Source organism: Delphinapterus leucas, chromosome 15, assembly GCF_059928025.1.
Source record: "Delphinapterus leucas isolate spDelLeu-1000000601 "Yukka" chromosome 15, BTC_Dleu_Yukka2, whole genome shotgun sequence".
Classification (NCBI taxonomy): domain Eukaryota; kingdom Metazoa; phylum Chordata; class Mammalia; order Artiodactyla; family Monodontidae; genus Delphinapterus; species Delphinapterus leucas.
This window is the reverse complement of record NC_143143.1, coordinates 35,467,114-35,488,465: the sequence shown is the minus strand read 5'-3', so window position 1 is coordinate 35,488,465 and position 21,352 is coordinate 35,467,114. Positions and strand designations below refer to the sequence as shown.

The 21,352-nt window shown below is 47.1% G+C and overlaps 2 protein-coding genes across 2 annotated transcripts in view; one reads left to right on the top strand and one right to left on the bottom strand.

The window, feature by feature from the left end:
* Positions 1–21,352, bottom strand: part of ZSCAN32 (zinc finger and SCAN domain containing 32) — a 27,552-nt gene that overhangs the window by 1,738 nt on the left and 4,462 nt on the right. The window contains 8 exon segments of the mRNA XM_022594699.3: positions 1–13,454; positions 13,456–14,191; positions 15,293–15,447; positions 15,449–15,728; positions 18,455–18,554; positions 19,340–19,366; positions 19,368–19,427; positions 19,746–19,840. The exon segment at positions 1–13,454 is cut by the window's left edge and continues 1,738 nt beyond it. Coding sequence (XP_022450407.2) covers positions 13,334–13,454; positions 13,456–14,191; positions 15,293–15,447; positions 15,449–15,728; positions 18,455–18,554; positions 19,340–19,366; positions 19,368–19,427; positions 19,746–19,840 — 1,574 coding nt within the window. The 3' untranslated portion in view covers positions 1–13,333.
* The window catches only part of OR2C1 (olfactory receptor family 2 subfamily C member 1), a 33,818-nt gene extending 12,466 nt beyond the window's left edge, over positions 1–21,352 (top strand). Inside the window, exons 1-3 of the mRNA XM_089896283.1 lie at positions 1–5,694; positions 8,088–8,406; positions 10,487–21,352. The exon at positions 1–5,694 is cut by the window's left edge and continues 12,466 nt beyond it. The gene's annotated coding sequence lies outside the window, so the exon portion shown is untranslated. The remainder of the gene's footprint in view (positions 5,695–8,087; positions 8,407–10,486) is intronic.

Here is a 21,352-nt window from a genome sequence, read left to right as displayed (position 1 = left end):
GAAATGCAAATCAAAACTACTATGAGGTATCACCTCACACCAGTTAGAATGGGCATCATCAGGAAATCTGCAAACAACAAATGCTGGAGAGCGTGTGGAGAAAAGGGAACCTTCTTGCACTGTTGGTGGGAATGTAAATCGATACAGCCACTATGGAGAACAGTGTGGAGGTTCCTTAAAAAACTAAAAATAGAGTTACCATATGACCCAGCAATCCCACCACTGGGTATATACCCAGAGAAAACCATAATTCAAAAAGACACATGCACCCAATATTCACTGCAGCACTATTTACAATAGCCAGGTCATGGAAGCAACCTAAATGCCCATCGACAGATGAATGGATAAAGAAGATGTGGTACATATATACAATGGAATATTAGCCATAAAAGAATGAAATCAGATCATTTGTAGAGATGTGGATAGATCCTGAGACTGTCATACAGAGTGAAATAAGTCAGAAAGAGAAAACAAATATCGTATATTAACGCACATATGTGGAACCTAGAGAAATGGTTCAGATGAACTGGTTTGCAGGGCAGAAATTGAGACACAGATGCAGAGAACAAACATATGGACACCAAGGGGGGAAAGTGGCGTTGGGCGGGGTGTCGTGGTGGTGTGATGAATTGGGAGATTGTGATTGACATGTATACACTAATATGTACCAAATGGATAACTAATAAGAACCTACTGTATAAAAAGCAAACAAAATTAAATTAAAAAAGGAAATGGTAAGAAGACCATTTTTCTTTTCTTTTCTTTTTGGCCGTGCCCTCCAGCTTGTGGGATCTTAGTTTCTCGACCAGGGATCGAACCAGTGCCCCCTGCAGTGGAAGCCTGGAGTCCTAACCACTGAATTGCTGGGGAATTCCCAAGACCATTTTTCTTTCAATTAAATAGTTTTATTTAAATTATTTTCTCACTGGGACTTCCCTGGCTGTCCAGTGGTTGAGACTCCACGCTTCCACTGCAGAGGGTGCAGGTTTGATCCCTGGTCGGGGAACTAAGATCCCGCATGCCACATAGCCAAAAAATTAATTAATTAATTAATTAAATCATTTTCTCACCAAAGTCCCAGCCATCAGATTTGCTACCAGTATTTGGATATGCTGGTATGGTCAGTGGATTATGGAATGCTCTGAGATTCCTTAAGCAAGTTTAAGAGCCCAGGAAAGATCATCCATTTGTAAAGCATCTCCTCTGCCTCATGATCTAGTCTTTCACCCCTAAAGTTTCTAAAATTCAGCAATCAGTCCAGCACACCATGACTTACCAAAGAACTCAGGTATTGGAATTAGAATGCCAGTACGTGATTCTTCACATCACTAGAATTGCCAAGGGAATCCACACCTGCCACTGCAGTTCATATGTTCTTTCCCCAGGGAGAGAAGCTGGGTTGATATGAGAAAGTTACCTGGCAACTACATTACCAGAGAAAAGATGATCAATGATTTTAGGGCTACTTTCTAAAGAGTCTTGTGTCCTTCACAGCACCTAAACACATGCCTAATACATAGTAGATGCTCAATAAATACTTAGTGAGTTGAATTAATTAACAAGCCCCATGAATCTCCCTTTTTCACACTAGGAACTAAAAATGTCAAATGAACCATTTTCATATTTGCCACTTTGGGGTCATCCTGTCACTTGGACAATGCTGAACAAACAATGACGTTTCCCCTCTTTCCACATTTGCATAATGCCTCCCCAAAGACGTCTAGTTATATTGTCCCAGACTGAATTTGTTTTTCTAGTTGTAGATCAGAACCATGACCTATTGTCTCAGTTCCCTACCCAGTAATACTGAAGTATGTCTCCAGGACTAGCCACCTAGCAGCATAATCTTGGTGAGCTCATCAAAGTCCAGAGTCGTGCAGGCTCAAAAGTTTTATTGATCAGCACACTCAGATTAGATGAAGTTCTCAGGAGGTAGAATCACAATGACTAAACTCCTAAGTTGATATACACACCAGAATGCCAGTTGATTAATTTATGAGAATTGTATTTTCCAAGGAGATATCCCCTAGCTAATTCGTTTAAATTGCAAAATTACTTGGGGGAAAATAGGAAGAAAATAGACAGGCGTTCTTCAGACACTTCAGAGTTTTGCAGAGTCTCCCTATGGAAAGTACAGGACGTTTTGAATCTAACTTGCATTTAGGGGCATAGTAAGACACAGAGAATTACAGGGAGGAGAAAAAGCTTGGGACATGAATGCATCATGGGGATCACATACGCCATCATCAAAGTGTACACATATTCATCTTCCATTCTCAGTGGTGTGCTTGAAACAAAGTCAAAAATTGGGAAAAAAGCCATTAAATGTGAGGAAAGCTCCTTGTTATTAAGGACTTTGACGTTCCATTTCTAGGGTTTCAGAAGAAAAAATATGTTTTGTGTCTTATTCAGTTGGATATTCAAAAAAATGCAAAACAAAAGATATACAAAGAACTATAGAAGGTTCACCAGCCTTAGTAAAATATAAATGTAGAGAATTTGAATATGCTAGTGTGGTCATTGGATTTAAATGAATTTAAGAGCCCATCTCTTAGAGCCTTTCACAGAGTCTGTCCAAGTCCCACCTTGCCCTGTATCCTAGCAAAGTGAGTGCAATGACTAAATTTTGAACCTGTCAATGAAGGGTGTCAGTCCTTTTTCCGTCTTCACAGCCTTCAGGTTCAATTACATGGCTGTGGTTAGGAGATGTTGGAATAAAGGAGATGGTGAGAAATAAGAATTGGAAAGTACCTTTGGCTTGGTGAGCTTATGCTCTAGTATGTGAATTCTAAATTACAGGCTAATTTGGACACTCCATTAACGATTGGGTGGAAAAATCCAGTTTATTTGACTATATAGATGGGTTGAGCACATCAACTTTACTGAGTACTTATCCTGGGCTATGCTATGTAACAATCTAAACCCTTTATAGGATCAACTCCTTTAACCCTCACGACAACCTACACCATCCCCATTTTAAGATGAGGACATTGGAGCACAAGAGGAAATGTGCTCCCAGTACACAGTGGTAGGTCTGGGAATCAAACCCAAGTACTCTTGACTCTAAAGCTTGTGCCTTTTCCAAATTTTTTTCTTTTTGTAATAATCACAAACTTACAGAAATGTTGGAAGCATGATATAAAGGACTTTCTCTCCCTGGATCATTTGAGAGTAAGTTGACAGCATGATACTCTGTCTTCCCCAAATATTTTACTGTGTATCTCTAACAAACAAGGACGTTCTCCTACAGGACCACCATGTAGCCATCAAAATTACTAAATGAACATCAATACATTATATTATTTAATCCTGAGACCCCATTCAGCTTTTGCCAGTTGTCCCAACAATGCATTTCATAGCAAAAGGATTCTGTTCAAAATTACACGTTGCATGTAGTTGTCATGTCTCCTTAGTCTCTGTCAGTCTGAAATTGTTCCTCTGTCTTTTCTTGACTTTCGTGACCCTGACATTTTAAAAGATCATCCAGTTATTTAGTAGAACATAGCTCAATTTCAGTTTTTTCCTCATAGTTAGATTCAGGTCATCTTTGTCAGGAATTCCACACATGTGATGTTGCATTCTTCTCATCGTATGCTGTCAGGTGGTGCTATGGACTGAATTTGTACCCCACCTGAAAATTCATATATTGAAACCCTAAACCCCAATGTAATTAATTGTATTTGAACATGGAGCCTTTAGGAGGTAATTAGGGTTAAGTGGTATCATAAGGGTGTGCCCCTCATCTGATGGGATTGGTGACCTTACAAAGAGAAGAAGGAGAGGGAGATCTTTCTCTCTCCACACACAGTCAAAGGAAAGGCCAACTGTAGACAAACCAGCCTTCTGCAAGCCAGGAACGAGCCCTCACCAGAAACTGAATCCTGCCAGAACCTTAATCTTGGGTTTCCAGGCTCCATAATTGTGAGAAAATTAATTCCTATTGTTTAAGTCACTCAATCTATGGTATTTAGTTATGGCAGCCTAAACAGACTAAGACAGGTGGTGTAAATTTCAATGTCTTCAGACTAAGACAGGTGTTGTAAATTTCAATGTCTCCCATTACTAGTGATGCTACTTGGATCACTAAATGAAGGTGGTGTCTGCTAGGCTTTTCCATTATTTCCTGTTTTGTAATTAATAAGCATTTTACAGGGAAATACTTTGAAACTACTTAAATATCCTGATACTAATGAAACTCAATTTAATCTTTTATTTATTTACATCTTACAGAATCAATGTTTCCTATTCTATGGTTTATAACTTCTTAATATCATTATATTTTTGTCCCTTGTTTCATCACTGGGAGTCCATTCAAACTGGCTTTTGTGTTTTTTGACTTGTCCCCATATTCCTTGAGCATTTCCTTGCTTTCCGCCACATCAAGATGTCCCAGGCTTATGTTTTGTTAACCCTCTCTAGCACTCTGTTTCATCATCTGAAATGTGGATATAGTAAATGGCAGGAACAATGTAAGGATCAAAGTAGATAGTGCATGTGCAAGTGCTTAGAGAAAACCGCTCAGTGTTGTACTTAATCAAAGATGGTATACTTACCCTAAGGAGGTTTATCAGTCTATATCACATCCCAGCTCCCTCCATTTATATCCTGATGGAGTACTACTCTCACTGTGCAGCCAGATTGTTTATAAATGATGGATGGATGAAGTGGGGCCAGAATAAAGGCAGAGAGAAGCCTCCACTTTTCTTTCCCACACACTCTTATCCCAACCCATGAGCTCCCTCTTCAGAATATATTCAGAATATCCCAATCCAGAATCACACACACACACACACACACACACACACACACACACACACGAAAATTAGGAAAGTATTTGAATGTCCATCAAAAGGGAAATGATTGAAGATTGAACACATAATGGTGAATGCCAAACACAGGAGTTTAAAAAAAAAAAAGAGGAGGTTGATATATTGAAACAGAAAAACTTGTAAGATATACTAAGTAGACAAAATTACAGATTAAGATCCAGCAAGACATACACACTAATGACAGTTATTTCCTCTGGAGAGGGAGTGTAACTTGGGAGTTAAGGGATGAGAGGCTTCATTTTTAAATGAGAATGTTTTGCGATACTTGTGGAATATGAAAAAATTAAAACAGAGGGAAGAAAAGCATTGGGTTAGAAGCGAGTTCTAGTCCTACTTCTGTGATTAGACAGTCACTTAAACTGTCGCAGTTTTCTCGTCTGGAGGACGGTAATAGTACTGGCTTCATAGGATTGGTGTGAGGATAAGTTACTGTGTACATGTATAAAACTGTGCCAAACATATAGTAAGCGTTACGTATTTTTGATACTGTCATTGTCTCATCTGTAAGTAGGATACGAGTCCGGGTAGGCCTGGTACAAAGACCCTTCCAAGTAAGAGAAGCGGAACCTCCTGTCGAGCAGAACAGCAGCAGTAACCAATAGGAGGGATTAACAAACGTCCAGATCCAGGGCCCCGGGTTTTCGAACAGCGTTATTGGTCCAGGTTATGACGCAAACGAGGAACCTGTCTCCTCATTGGGGAAGACTGCTGTCGATTAGCGGGGGGGCGGGACCATCTGGGGAGGGTTGTGCGTATCCGGCGGCGCTGTTTTCCGTCTTAGCCCTTGCGCATTCGTCAGGCTTTCTGGAAGTCCCGGCCTGCCTCGCGGCAGTTTCAGGCCGCGCGCTCTGGGAAATTTGACCAGGTGGGTGAGTCGCGCGTTTGAGGCTTTTCGCGGCGGGGCGGGCTGGAGCTCCGCGGCTCCGCCCTCTCCCCTGAGGCTCTCATGCTGTCCTGGGTCTTGTGACGGGAAGGCTCTCAGTGGCCGTGACCCGGTGCCGCCTCCCTCTGTTTGGAGAGGCTGGGAACATGGTAGGCTGGTGTACGGGACCTGTCGCTCTTTGGAGGCTCCTGTCCGCTTTCTTTCCCTGTGAAGTGTGCTTTGAAAGGCGCAGAGCCTTTTACCCTTGTGCTTTACGTGAATAAAACACTGGTTCACCGAGGCCCTATCGCGTCCTTGTGCGCCCTTGTGTTGGGCAGTGAGGACATGAACGCAGCTCAGACATGCTCCTTGCACTCAGAGAGCGCCCAAACTGTGGAGTAGATAAACTTGCAGAAACAAGTTCTGGTGTTAGGTGGAGTAAGAGAAGGTTCCCCGAGAAAGAGTTACAGACAGGGCCGAGGAGTTCAGAGCGTCAAGGAAGCGTCAAGAAGGTGGTGATGGTGCTGTTACCAATCCTCTATCAGTGGGTTTTTTGTCTTCTTTGATGGACTCCACTCATGAGAACATAAAATTTACCGTATTTCTAATTTCTAGGCTTAGGTGCCCTTCCTCCCTAGCTTGGGAGGAATGGAGATTGGCAGCCCCTGGTGTTCAGTTTCTCTGGAAAGAATGAAATTAGGTCTTGGGAAAAGGTTAGAGGGCAAAGACACTATGGAAAGCAGAGAGCCTGTTCCACGATGTGGGACCAGTTCACCTGTGCTGGATTGTAGACCATGTGTAGGAGAGTGCGCAGTGAGACTGGAGCAGTAGGTTAGATCTAGAATCCAGGGAGAGCCTTTGCAAGTTAGGAGATCTTGACTTATTTCAGTGGTATTAGGAAGTCTTGAAGGCTTTTGAGCAGAGCAGTTTACACAATTGAATTAGATTTGTAGAAAGTCAAGAGATCCAGATCTGCTCTGTAGGAAGATCAGGTAGATAGATGGAAGACTCTTGTACCAGCCTGGCCTAATGATGTGTCCCTGACCAGGGGTTCTCAGCCAGGGAAGATTTTGACCCCCCAAAGATATTTGGCAAAATCTGGAGTAGTCTTGTCATGACTGACAGGTGCTCCTGACATCTAGTGGGTGGAGACAAGGAGTGCAGCTAAACATCCTACAATGCATAGGACACCCCCCCAACCCCCCACCCCGACCCCCACAGACAACAAAGACCTGTCTGGCCCCAAATGTCAATACTGTCGTGCTGAAGTTCAAGGGAATCCCCTGGAGGTCCAGCAGTTAGGACTCCACACTTCCACTGCAGGGGGCTGGGGTTCGATTCCTGGTCGGTGAACTAAGATCCTGCGTGCCGCGCAGCGTAGCCAAAAAACAAAAACCTGAGCTTTAAAACAACAACAAAAAATAGTGCTGAAGTTCCGAAATGCAACCTTATAGCGATAGAAGTGGAAACGAAGGGGAGACAGATTTCAGAGACGTCTCAGCCAGAGACCAGTCTTCGCCTCCTTTCATATTCTTTACAATGCTTAAGTACTTTAAGCAGTCAATCAGGTCTAAAGACCCAGACTTCCTTGTCTTTTTTCACCCTTTCATTCCTTTGCAAAATATTTATTTTGCATGAGACACTATTCAAGGTGCTGTGATTCAGCAATGAACAAAACAAATTACCTGCTCTCCAAGAACCTTACATTCTTGTAGGGATGACAGACATGAAACCAATAAATATATATCAAGTAGTGAGATATGCTATAAAGAAGTTCCTGTAAGATAGAGCTTCTGTTATTATCACCACAGACCATTTACTCTGCATCTTGTAAGTGCCAAGCACTGGCCAGATGCTTTACAAATAGCATTTCTAATCTTTTTCTGTATGCTGCAGGATTGGTATAGTTATGCTCAGATGAGAAAAAGAAGCTTAGAGAAGTTGAGTATTTTGCCCCACATCAGTTAATGAGGAGTTGAGCTGGCACTGGAAACTGGATCCACCTGACAAAGTCTGTGAGATTTCCATTAGGACACTGTCTGACTTGAATGGGAGCGCAGTGGTTGAGAGTCCGCCTGCCGATGCAGGGGACGCGGATTCGTGCCCAGTCCGGGAAGATCCCACGTGCCGCGGAGCGGCTGGTCCCATGAGCCATGGCCACTGAGCCTGCGCGTCCGGAGCCTGTGCTCCGCAGCTGGAGAGGCCACAACAGTGAGAGGCCCGTGTACTGCAAAAAAAAAAAACTATACCTTCTCACCCAAACTTAGCAAAGTGAAGTAGAAATGAAGTTCTTATTGGAGAGGCCTAGCTGGAAGTGATTCTCCACATTGTAGGAACTGCATTTGAGAACACATGAGCCTCAGTTGAATTTGTCTTCATTACTCACGTTCTCTCAGGTGGCTGATGGCAGGTTCTGACATCTCAGAGAGGTTGGCAACTTGGAGGTCTCCCACCAGCTCTTCAGACTCTCACGATATTGGCAACTGCTGGGCCTCACTCACAAGCTTTCAGCCAGCTCTGGGAGCTGTGCTTATGATGGCTGCAGCCCAAACTACATCAACGAGAAGATCCTGGAGCTGAAGCAATTCCCTACACGTCTTCCTTTCTGCATAGGAAGATCCAAGCCTGGATGAGGGTGCATCATCCAGGAAGCGTTGAGAAGGCAGTGACCTTGGTGCAGCTTTTAGAGTGAGAACCCAGGAGACGAAGGCAGTGGTGAGAAGGGGAGTAAGGAAAGAGAAATGGGATCAGGTTGGAGAGGGCCTGGGTTAGGGGACAAGCAGTTGGAACAAGGTGGAAAAACTTGATTTAGCTGTTGCTTCTCAAGCACTTGTTTGTTTTCCTTATTGGTGTCCATGCCAGCTTTTAAGAGAACAGATTTTCTTTCCCCTTTGAAGGAAGGAGGGTGGGTGGAGAGAGAGTTTGGATCCTCATCAATCACCGAGCTTTCAGTAGGTCTCAGCTGCCAAGAATAAAGGAAGGGAAGTATTTGTCCCTGTAGAACTCAGGCTTTCTCCTCTGCAGGTTATAATGACCTGAGCCAGCTCTGTAAACGAGAGTCTTCTGGTTCTTGACATGCCTGTTGAAGACAGAGGGATTGTAACGCTCAGCTAGCTGTGGGAACTTTGGTTACGTCCTCAGGGTCTGGGTCACACCTCTCACAAAACAGATAAACAGAACCGGATTTCTGGTCAGGAGAGGGCCAGACTGGGACCTGCTGAGGACTGATAGTAGTGCTGCAAGATATAACAGCGCTGTGGGGCCCTGGGCAGGGGCTGCCCCAGACCTCCCAGCACTGCCCTGAGCACACAGGACTCGGAAGCACTCTCTGCTGTTCTGCTCAGCCACACACATCATATTCCGCAATCAAGTTTCTAACTCTGGCTTTGCAGGAATCTCCGTTCCTATACTTTTCCTCCCTGGGCCCATATGATGATCTTTGGCGGGGGAGGTAGGGTGTCCATTGATGGGGTTTATTTCCAGGTGATGGTGTTTGTGCTCCAAGAAGAGCCAGCAACCGGGGTTATGGCGGGGAGGGGGGCAGTTACCAGGCTTCTATTGGAGACCATGAAGCCCATCCTCAGGGGCTTTCCCAAGAAAAGAGGCAGAGCTATGCTCAGACCACTCAGACCCTGGGGCCTTAAAGAACAACCCACCTATTTGAAGAACAGAGTCTCAGGCTGGAAAGGGGAGAGGCAGGAAGAATCCAGGAATGAGAGGTTGTCCGTGCCTGTGCCATCCATCAGAGACGTAACCTTATCGTTCGGTCATGACCACAGTTGGGAGCAGGAAGCTAGTGATTTGGGACGCAGTTGTGGTTTTGAGGCAGCTCAGTTCCATATACAGGCTTTGTCGTTCCCTCTGGTTCTCCCTTCAGAAAACTTCATTCCATGACAGCTCTTAGAAGGGTCATGTATGAATCAGGTCTAGGGGCTTACATGGTGACCTGCTGCCATACAAGGCAGAGGGCCGGATCTTAGTTTAGACCTGTAAGACTCTGCCACTATCAGGTGGCAGGGTCTTGACTCTCTGCCCAGCCACACGTACCGTGCCTCGACGGAAGGGGTACCTTTTTACCATCCTGTATAACAAGTGAGATCTCTGATGGGTCTCCTTTTCTGTCTTTTTAATGGGTCTCTTTTTGCTTTTTCTCACTTTTGGCTGTAAAAGTTTCTTGGGAACCATGTCTAATCTATACTGTGTAATAACTAGCTCTTAATCTTGTGCCAGGCACAACACCATGCCCGGGAGGTAGTTGCTGGTAATGGGTGTGACATGAAACCTCAACTGTACCTTCCTCCTCCCCAGGAGGCTGGGCCTACGGCCCCTGCCACAACAAGGCTGCCCTCGTGGCATGAACATGTAGTATAAGGTCTGTGTTTGGAGGTTTCACAGAAATTGTTAGCCAGAAAGAGTGTTGAGAGTGACAGTGAAAAATTAAAGGTTTTGAAATTGATCTGACCCAGGTTCAAAATCCAGCTCTTTCACTTTAATCACTATGCAAGTCACTTTAAACCTATGATAGCAGGTGTGCATTGGGGCTACCAGGAAACCCAGACTTTACTTGCAAATCTCAGTAAATCCCCAATTTATCAAAAACTCCAGAAGTGCCACTAGAATGGCCAAGTGTACAGGGAATGCCTGAGCAGCTTCAGGACCACAGCTTTCTCCAGATGCCAGAACAGAGTGGCCCAAGTTCAAAATCCTTCAGGCTAACTTCCATATCACAGGGAGTAGCCAGGTTAATTGCTAGTGTCCTGTGACCTGCACTCAGTCCTTCTTTGTCTCTATCCAGAAGCTGAGCCGAGGACGAGCAGCAGGACTGCGAGGAGGCTGGAGCTGATGATGGTGAAAGCGAGGATTCGCCTGTGATGGTGTCAGCGATGACATGGGCACAGTCTCACCCAGGACCCCAGGAGTCCTGGCTGTTCCCAAACTGACCGGTAAGGCAGTCCCTCACAGGAGAGGCAGACAAGAGGTGGCAAGAGGAAAGGAAGTTGGGTAGGAGGCCTGAGGGGCCCAGCTCTGGCTTTGGCTGTGACCACCCATCAGCCACCTTAGGCTGAGGAACCACAGCAGATGTGTGAAAAGGGAATGGTGTGCAGGCTTCGCGCTACTTCTCTGGGTTGTGAGAATATTTATTTGATCCTGTCTGTGGCAAGTGGTTAGCGGTCCTTGGAAAAAAGGCATGCTGTCAATTGAAAAATTGTATCAATGAGTTAAAATGTTTCAGTGAGGAAGGGATGTACAGACACTATATGGAGAGCCCCAGTATTAAACGTACAGGGGAAAACTGGCTTTTCAATGGATATCTGAAGGGCTGAAGCAAACCAGGAGTATAAGTTACACGTCAGAGGAAATGGATAGACTTGGGGGTGTTGCCTTTTGTACAACCTACTTCAAATTTATTCTCAAGTGGTTGGTGCAGTGATCATGCTGATTTGTCAGTGGGACGTAGACACTAAGGTAACAGAGGTGGTAACTGTAGGAAGCAGTGACCACACAGGGAGTAGGGGGAAAGGTTGGGTTTATCAGAACTCAGAAGCAGGTTGGGTTATCAGAACTCGGAACTTAGAAGAGTGGCCCTGCGAGCTGGAACTCAGATCTTGGGGCTTGGGGGCTGGGTGTGCTGCCTGACTTGTGCTGTATTTCTGAGGGGTCCAGTAAGGCTGGTTCTGGAAGGAAGATACAGTGTGTTTCGTTCACTGCTTTGTATTTGGCTTCTGTGTAATACCTGGTACTTTATAGGCAATCAAATGTTTCCTGAATGAATGAATAACTGGATGTATTCTCCAGTTCTTACTGTCTGCTCCAGACCCTCCCAAGAGGCTGACAGGCAAGGGCTGCGTGCTCTAGTACTCTGTGTTCTTTCTCCTGCCCAGCAGACTACAGGATAAAGCAGTTTGGACGGTGGAGACAATCTAAGAATGCAAGGAGTTGTTCAACAGTTGCATCCCAGTTTCCCTGGTTACCGCAGACCCAGGAGTGGGAGGAACCTGCCTGTGAGGCCTGGGTACCTGTGCTTCCTTAGCGATTCCATTGACTTTCACTGGCTTTCCTCACTTATCAAAGCCAGCTTCTTTGAGCTGGTGTACAAAGCCCTTCAGTAGTTGATCCACCCCGGGCTGTCCCCTCTTCCCCACCATGATCTCCAATGAAGTCAGGCTGTCCCCCAATGGGTCACATTCAAGCCCATCTCTTTGCCTTTGCCTGAGCTTTCCTAAGGTATCATTTTTTTCCCACTCTCTGTAGAGCAGAGGTAAGTATGTGACTCTGGGAACTGACCTGCATAGCTTGTCCACTGGGCCATGTTCAAGGACCGTGTATGCAGAGAACTGTGGGATGGGCCAAGCGAGACTCAAGCTGAGGAAACACTGAAGTATATTTTTCTGTCCTGCCTTTGCTTCTCTTTTTCTAAATTAAAAAAAAATTTTTTTGGGCTTTGAGGTAGAGTATACACTCTCCTTTGCTCATCTGTAATTCCTCAAGAAGGCTTAAAGCAGAGACCATGACACTTGCTTTTCAACAAAGCTTAGGCAAGGTACTGACAACTTGCATGCACAGGCCAAGAACCATGGACAACTTACCCATCTTTCACATTTTATCATAGAGATTTCACAAAAGCTTAAACATCCATGCCTTGTTCTGGATCAGTAAGCTTTAATTTTGGCTCTTCATGCTCCTCACACCCAGCCTTCTTTTCACCTGTAGTCAGAGCTGCCTGCAGCCCCTGTGTTTTCCTTACTCCCCAACCCAACTGTATTCCTTCTCTCCCCATTTTCTGCCCCTTATTCCTTCTCTGCATGTCCTACTGTCCCGAAGCAGTTTCTACCCTTGGATCCTCTTGAGGACCGTGCAGGCTTCTGCATGAGAATAAAGTTTCTAATGGAGAAAATTTCAACCAAAGGCCAAAGAAGTAGAGGGAGAAACACCTTTATTGTCAACAGAAGTGGTAATGGTTATAAGCTTGTAGAAAGTGTTAACTATAAGAGACAATAAACCAGGAACTGGGGTGGAGGTGATGGTAAAATGAGGAATCTTACAAAGATTAACCTAGATGTTACCCTTGCTCTGAGATTACGTCACCAAGGGAAACATATTTAATATTGCCCAGTGGCTTAACCTCTCCTTCCTTTCCTTTGTTCTTTCTTTGGTGGTGGCTGGATTACAGAGTAGTGATCTGCTCTGAAGTTAGCAGTAGTACCTAACACTAGGTGTCAGAGGTCAGTTGTTGGTTTAGAATACATCCAGGCTGTTAACTTATAGATGTGCTTCCCATGAGGGTGGAGAATTTCTTCTCTGACATGGCCCAGAAACAGTGCTCAGGCCACTAGCCCCCCCATTCTCTGTTGGGAACAGTCATACCCAGGTTTCCTGGCAGGACTTATGGATCCTGTAGCCTTGTCCCCTTCAAACAGAATTGAAATCGACAATGAGACAGGACCCAGGAGTCCCAGGCAGAGCCAGAAAGAGTTCAGCATTCTTCCCCTGATTCCTATTCCTGGACATGGTTCTTAAGATCCGGTTGTCAATAAACCTGTAGTTAAGCTGGGGATTGCCCAGTAGAATTCTCGACAAGCAGAAGGAAGCGCCAGAAACACGTGTTGACATAAGGAATTGATCCGTCGGGTTTCTTCCACACTCATAGCACATGCCTTCCTTCCTGGGATATGGGAACCTCTTCTGTGTGCACCCCCTGATGGTGGATGAGGGAAGGGTTCTTAGTGAAGATTTTCTCACACTGAGAGCACTGGTAAGGCTTTTCCCGTATGGGTTTTCTGGTGGGCACTCAAGTGGGAGCCATTGTTGAAGCTTTTCCCACACTGCCCACACTTGTGTGGGCTCTCCCCAGTGTGGACTCGCCGGTGAGCGCTGAACTGGGAGCTGTTGTTGAATCTCTTTGCACAGACAGTGCACTGATAAGGCTTCTCCCCCGTGTGGGTCCTCTGGTGGACAATGAGGCTGGAGCTCTGGTTGAAGCTTTTCCCACATTCCCCACACTGGTAGGGTCTCTCCCCTGTGTGAGTTCTTAGGTGGGCAGTGAGGTTGGAGCGCTCGCTGAAGCCTTTCCCACACTCACTGCACTTGTGAGGCTTCTCTCCCGTGTGGATTCTCTGGTGTCGAACAAGATAAGAACTTCGGCTAAAGCTTTTCCCACATTCGTGACATTTAGAAGGTTTTTCCACTTTGGGGACTGGCTGGTGGTGAGAGGTAGAACTCTGAGAGCAGTTTCTCCCACACAGGAAATGTGTACAGGCCTTTTCCCCAGTACGAAGTCTCTGGTGACTCATTCTCTTCTGGGATGGGGGTTTCTCCTCACTCTCCCCTGGAGAACATCTTCGTTGCCTTCTTGACACTGGAGCACCCGCCCAGCCTCTTTTTAGCTCAGAATGCCAGAAGACTTCACTGGACTTTCTCTGAAAAGGCTTGCTAATTTCTGCTTCCTCTGTATCATCCCATTTCCAATTCTCTTTTGTAATCCCGCTCTTGATCTCAATACCTGCAAGAAGAGAAATACATCAGACTGTCGGGACTTCCCTGGTGGCGCAGTGGTTAGGAATCCGCCTGCCAATGCAGGGGACACGGGTTCGAGCCCTGGTCCAGTAAGATCCCACATGCCACGGAACAACTAAGCCTTTGTGCCACAACTACTGAGCCTGCACTCTAGAGCCCACGAGCCACAACTACTGAGCCCGCGTGCCACAACTGCTGAAGCCAACGCACCTAGAGCCTGTGGTCTGCAACAAGAGAAGTACCGCAATGAGAAGCCCGTGCACCACAATGAAGAGTAGCCCCCACTCACCACTAGAGAAAGCCTGTGTGCAGCAACAAAGACCCAACGCAGCCATAAATAAATAAATAAATAAATAAATAAATAATTAAAAAAATACATCAGACTGTGGAGCAGGAAACAATGGAATGAGGAAAGAATTACAACTAAACTACCTTTAAGAAGAAAAACTAATTGGAATTCTCATGTGATTCAGGCTTCTGCTAATTAAAAACCTAAGTTTTATTTTCCAATTGTAATATCTTTAAGCTCCAAATTCTATGATCACAGGTAAATATACCCAAAACTCCATCCACCCACTTTGCTCCTATTGCACCTCTTTTTGGATGTTCTGACACAATGAGTCAAGGAGTCAAGCTGTTTGTCATCTGTCTCAGTTCTTGAATGGCCTGGCTTCTGGGAAGAGTAACAAAAGGGCACCCCGGGTTTAACCATCTCAAACAGGAAGAAGGCAAGTTGCTGGGCATCTGGGAAGCCCAGGCTTAGATTTGAAAGGAGGGTCAGTGCTGGAGAAGGAGAGAGAGTCTGGGCTGGAGACCTGACTGGCCATCTATGGAAGCAAAGTAAGTGCAAATCCATGGGGAAGAATGACACGGACCCTGTGAAAGAGGCCAGCAAAGCAAAATCGGGGCTCTGAAGTGCAAAGGAAATAATCCTTAACCATGAAAACCAAGACTCTCTGGCCTATGTCAGGTCTACATCAAGATGATGACAAGGCCAGGAGCAGAATGGCTCTCTGGTGATGCCAGGCTAACGGCCCTAAGTGGACTTTCCCATGCTTTGACCGAGAGTCAAAGCCAAGAGTCTTACCACGTCTGTTTGGGAACAGGTCTGGCAGGCCAACCCTCCTAACCGCCTGGCCAGGATCCCTGAAATCCTCTTCCTCCCAGTCTTCACCATCCACGGTGGTACCTTCTCCAGCCTATGTGGGCCCCCCATTCTGCTGACTCAGCTCTCTAGCCTCAACTTCCCTCTTGGCCAGGATCAGTACTGCTTGCCATAGTAGGTGCAGAGGCCCAGGGGCTGGAAAGGGCATCAGTTTCCTCGTAAAAGATACAAGGCTCAGGCACATAGCCTCTCCTCATGTTGCGGGAACTCAACTGCAGGCTTTTGCACTTGGTGCGATGCTGCTCTGGGGTCTGCAGAAAGCTTTGCTCCTGGAGTTGTTCCACCAAGGCCCTGGAGATCTGGCTGTTCTGCTGATGGGTCTGGAGTTTTTCATAAAACTGAGAATGGCCAGGAGTGTCTTGGTCTCTTCATAGCCCCAGTGCACACTTGCTGCCAGGAGACAACTCAGTGACCAGAGCAGGGCAGGCTGATACCGCAGTGCAGGGTTTTAGCAGCCCAGGAAGCCACATCCTAGTCTCTCAAATTATGCCATGCTGGCTACTGTTGTTCCTGGGGAGATCTCACTGTGCGCTTGTTCCTAAAGCAACAACTTCCAGTGAAATCCTCTCCAGCTGAGGAGGGGTTGTAGAGTCTTTACCAAAGCTTCTGCTTTTATTTCTCTTTATCCTGAATCCCACTAATTTCCCCTGAGAGATGATTCACGATAAGCCTCGTGCTTGTCTGTCTCCAGGGTGGTGGGAACCTCTGAGGGTGAGTGGCCATATAAGAGGACCTGGTGAACAGGTAAGACTTGGATGGAAGCAAAGATTCACAAGAGGGAAGATAGGATACTTCTGCTAAGCCCCACCTCTGATGTCTGAGTCCCTCCTGATCTGGCTCCTATACATCTGTTTATATCTCTTGTCATCCCTGTGTATGCAAGAAACTGAATTACTGCAGGTAGTGTCCCAAGGTGAGAATAAGTAGTAAAGGTCTGGGAAGAGCAGTTCAGGAAGGCTGGTTACTCAAGAACACTCAGCACAGGCCCCACAGGGGCTGCCCATCTGGGCCGGTGGCTGAGGGCTCATTTGTCTAGAGCCGTCCCAGCAAATGCATTCTGACCACATCTGGTCATGATGCTCTGAAGGGCACGCAGCCTCTTCTCATCACCCTCTAGTCCACTCTTCTCTGAGCCACTGTCTTCTTGTGCCTGGATTACTGCAGTGGCCGCCTACCTGGTCTTGACTCTCCTCTGGACCTCCTACAGTCTCTCTCAATCCAGCTGTCAGAGTGGGCCCCTCCTCTTCATTCAACTCAACTAACCTCTGTGAGTGCCAGCAGGCCAGTTTCTGAGAAATGCAACTGTCATATGACATGGACCCTGCCTTCAAGAAGACCACAGTCCTCCAAAGGTCTCCGTAAGAAAACGGAGACACAAACACGTGTTTAAATAGAGTTAAGTGTCAAATAAATTGAAATTCTCAACATGATCCTTTTAAAACTATTACTCCTCTGCTCAGAATCCTGCAAGGCTACCCCATTTCACACAGAAAAAGCCAGAGTCCTTACTAAGTCCTCTATGTAGGGCCTGAGGCCCTAGGTTAGTGCTTCTCAAAGTATCTGTGAAGAACCAGGTTTTTTTGTTTTTCAAAATACATTGAATATGCAGTTAGATGGTGCAGCAATGTCAGATTGCTATAAAAGTTTCTAAACGCTCGCTCTCAATTTCACTCTCAGTAGTGCTGCCCCACGTGATCTGGTTCTGACCTTGTTTATTACTCTCATCCCCTCTCAATCTGCACCAGGCACACTGGCCTCCTTGCCCAGGCTCCTCCGGCTCAGAGCCTTTGCACTGGTGATCCCCTCCGACTGTTACAGTCTCCCCAGAGAGTCACACAGTTCACCCATTCTCCTTCACATCTCTAATGTCATTTTCTCGGTGAGAACTACCCTGACAACCCAAATTAAAAATGCAACCCACCCTCTGTCCCCACATGCTCCATCACTCTTATCCTGCCCCATTGCCCTGCAGCTACAATGGAACCTGATTCCCAGACTAAGATGACAGCTCTCTGAATCCACACAGCGGCTCCAGCTAGGACATCACCCACCTTCCACAGAGAACACAGTGCTCCTTCTCCAGGCTAACATTAGCTTCGTTCTTTTATGTTCAGTTAACAAAATCTAGATATAACATTTACTCACACAATTTACTTCTTAGGTCACAGAAACAGCCCAGGCTTTGGCTTTACAATTTACAACTCAAAAGAAAATCCCCTGGGTTACCAAGACAACATAATGGTTTAGGTACTGCTTTTCCCTGTGTGTAACCTGCAGGTGGCCGAGTGAATGGCTTTATGTTGGGTGTCCACTAGAGCCTTCATCCCAGCATTTCCCCAGCAGTGAGGGAACAGGAACAGTCCTCAACTTACAGCTGGAAGACAAGGCACAAAGTGGGGGCATGGTTTGCTTATAGGTGACAGTACCAGGACATGTGTGCTGAGAGGCCCTCACCCAGGTGGCTCTGGAGCTGGCTGTAGGTGTGGGGACTCCAGTTTCCTGGACTGGCTGCTTCCTGTCAAATTTGTAGCTGTCTCAGGGCTTCCCTGGTGGCGCAGTGGTTGAGAGTCTGCCTGCCGATGCTGGGGACACGGGTTCGTGCCCCGGTCCGGGAAGATCCCACATGCCACGGAGCGGCTGGGCCCATGAGCCATGGCCGCTGAGCCTGCGCGTCCAGAGCCTGTGCTCCGCAACGGAAGAGGCCACAACAGTGCGAGGCCCGCATACCGCAAAAAAAAAAAAAAAAAATTTGTAGCTGTCTGAGCCCCCCCACTGTGTCCTCGAGCCTCGCCTCTTTGCGCTTCCATGGCCCTTGGCTTGGCCCTTTGGCCTCAACAGCCCTGTCTGCCAAGCTCCTGGGAGAACTGGAGGAGCCCTGTGAGGCCGGCAGAGCTTCCTTCTCCTCCTGAAAGGCACAGGGTGCCTGGCTGCAGCCTCCCCTCCTTCGACAGTCACTGGCCCAGAGGCTTCTGAACTGGTTCATGCTGCTCCAGAGTCTGGTGGAAACCTCGTTCACACAAGAACTCAGCGACTTCCCCACAGAGCTGGCTGCTCTGCTGGTGCTCCTGCAGTTTCTCATAAAACCGAGGCTGCTGAGAACAGACAGGAGAGTCCTGGTGTCCTCGGCCGCCCAGGGTGGGCCAGGCTCTGTCCCATTTGCTGAGTCTGGCTCTTGTGCTTCACCCTTGATTTCTTCTTCCCTGTTTGCTGGTGTCTCATGGGCTTTCACTCTAGTCTCCCTTGTGGAAGTCTTAGGCCTTTTCCTTGCCCTGCAGCCCTGCATATCTGGGGTCCCTGCGTGTTCTCTGATCCAGCCCAGGATGTCCTTCCGACCATGAATGAGCAACCCTGCATGTGGAGATGCAGGGAGGAGACATCAAGGCTGCAGAGCATCTGTCTCTGAATCTGATGGTCGGGGAGGCTGCTTTGAGGAGGAGCAGCCCAGATGGGGCAAAACTGATTTGAAAAAAGGCAAGAGATCGGTCCAGAGACTCTGAAAAAGGGCTCTTGTTGCCTCCTGAAGGGCCTGGGCATAGAAGGAGACTATCACGGTTGGATTCTCTTGTCTTTCAGTCTCCTCTGCTCCCCAGGACCTATCACAGCTGTGTGTGTGAGCACAAGTTCACTCATCTCTCCTCTGTTCCCAGCACAGCCTGTGCCTCCCTAGCTGCTGTCTGTCTTCCCTCTCCACTCATCCTCTGCCTCCCACACGCTCTGTCCCCACTGCCCCTGTCATAAGCCCGTGCTTTCCCTTCCTTCTATCACTCTGTCCCTCTCTGTGTCTTCCTTTCTCTGTGTCTCTTGTCGCCTCTCAGTATGTTCCTGTTCTTTCTTTCCCCCCACCCAACAAGCTCCCCACTGCCTCTCTGTCTCCTTTCCTCTTGGGTTCTCTTGGTCTCTCTGTCTCCAGACAACTGAACACATTCACTCTGGACCTAGAGGGAAACGTGGATCCTTACCCAGCCAGGCCCTGTAGAGGGCCCTCTGTTTGGGGCCCAGGTGTTATCTGCCCTTCCTGACAGAGGGATATGGCTCTGTCCTCACATGTGGCTCGTCCCTGTAACAACACAGGGGTCTGCTGCTACCGATAAAATAGCACCGCTCTAGCTTGGGGTGGGGCAGAGACAGGACCACGGGTATCAGATCAGGGGCAAAGCTAGGCAGGGAAAGGTCAGGCCTCCAAGAGAAGGATCGGGATGGGTAAAAAGCCATATGATGATGTCAGTGGACAGAACAAGGAAACAACCCAAGAGAAACTCAATGGACCACGTAAAAATCTTTCCAGCATCTCTAGAAAATAAGGGACTTTAGGCTGAGAGTGAGCGCAAGATGAAAAGGGAACTTAAAGAGACAAAAGGTATCCACCGTAGCTCACCTGGGCCCCAGCTATGTGGAGCACAGCACCTGTCTCCTGGTCTCCAAGACCCCTCCTCTGAGGAAGGTTCCCGGGAGCCTGCAGAGTAAGCCAGGCTAGGGGAGAAAACAGCCACTGTTAGAGGGCGGTCTCCACGTAACAGCCACAGAGCAGAGGTTGTGAGTGGGGTCCCCAGGCCAGCAGCCTCAGCAGTACCTGGGAGCTCATCAGAGATGCATATTCCTGGGCCCCACTGGTATATAATGAATCAGCAACTGTGGGGGTGAGGCCTGGGAATCTGTTTAACGCCCTCAGGTGAGTCTGATGCATAGTCAAGTTTCAGGACCACTGCCACAGACAATGGCCTGTGTGTTAAGAAGTTCCTTTCATCAGATCTCTCCTGACATAATAGCTTTAAAAAAATTTTTCATTCTAAAGAAATATGTGCATAGTATATATATATTTTTTAATTTATTTATATTATGTATTTATTTTTGGTTGCGTTGGGTGTTCGCTGCTGTGCGCGGGCTTTCTCTAGTTGCAGCGAGCGGGGGTCGCTCCTCGCTGCTGTGCCTGGGCCTCTCAGTGCAGTGGCCTCTCCTGCTGCGGAGCACGGGCTCCAGGCATGCGGGTTCAGTAGTTGTGGCTCACGGGCTCTAGAGCACAGGCTCAGTAGTTGTGACGCACGGGCTCAGTGGCTCCGCGGCACGTGGGATCCTCCCGGACCAGGGCTCGAACCCGTGTCCCCCGCATTGGCAGGCGAACTCTTAACCACCACGCCACCAGGGAAGCCCCATAGTATATTTTTTAAAAATTTTAATAGAATACTTGGGAGCTAGGGGAGGGAATGTCTCATTGCCCAACCACTCAGAGATGACTATAATGCTTTTTTTTTTTTTTTAATTTATTTATCTAGTTTTTGGCTGTGCTGGGTCTTCGTTGCTATGCGCAGGCTTTTCTCTAGTTGCGGCGAGTGGGGGCTACTCTTTGTTGTGGTATGTGGGCTTCTCACTGCAGTGGCTTCTCTTGTTGTAGAGAACAGGCTCTAGGCGCATAGGCTTCAGTAGTTGTGGCACATGGGCTCAGTAGTTGTGGCACACAGGCTTAGTTGCTCTGCGGCATGTGGGATCTTCCTGGACCAGGGCTCAAACCGGTGTCCCTTGCATTGGCAGGCAGATTCCTAACCACTGTGCCACCAGGGAAATCCCCTATAGTGCTCTTAAAAATACCATGGGAATTCGATTCTTTTTTTTTTTCAGACCAAGATAATACATTCTTTTCCAGATCTCCATCTTCAAGAATAGTACAAAGAAAATGGTACATTTTGATGACTTATTAGTGGAACTTGACCCCTGGGGAGGTTTCACCACTTGGGAGCAGCCCGCAGGTACGGTGAGCTGAGGTTGCAGAACGTGGAACACAGTGAGTCCTGCCCCCTTTACTCAGACCCCAAAGTCTCAGAAATCACACACCAAAGAGCACAGATGTTCCCAAGGATTAAAAGTAAATAAATTCTAAATGGCAAAGTTTTCTAACATATTGATAGTGTATTTACTTCACTTAAAAAATACAAAAGCAGGGACTTCCCTGGTGGCGCAGTGGTTGAGAATCTGCCTGCTAATGCAGGG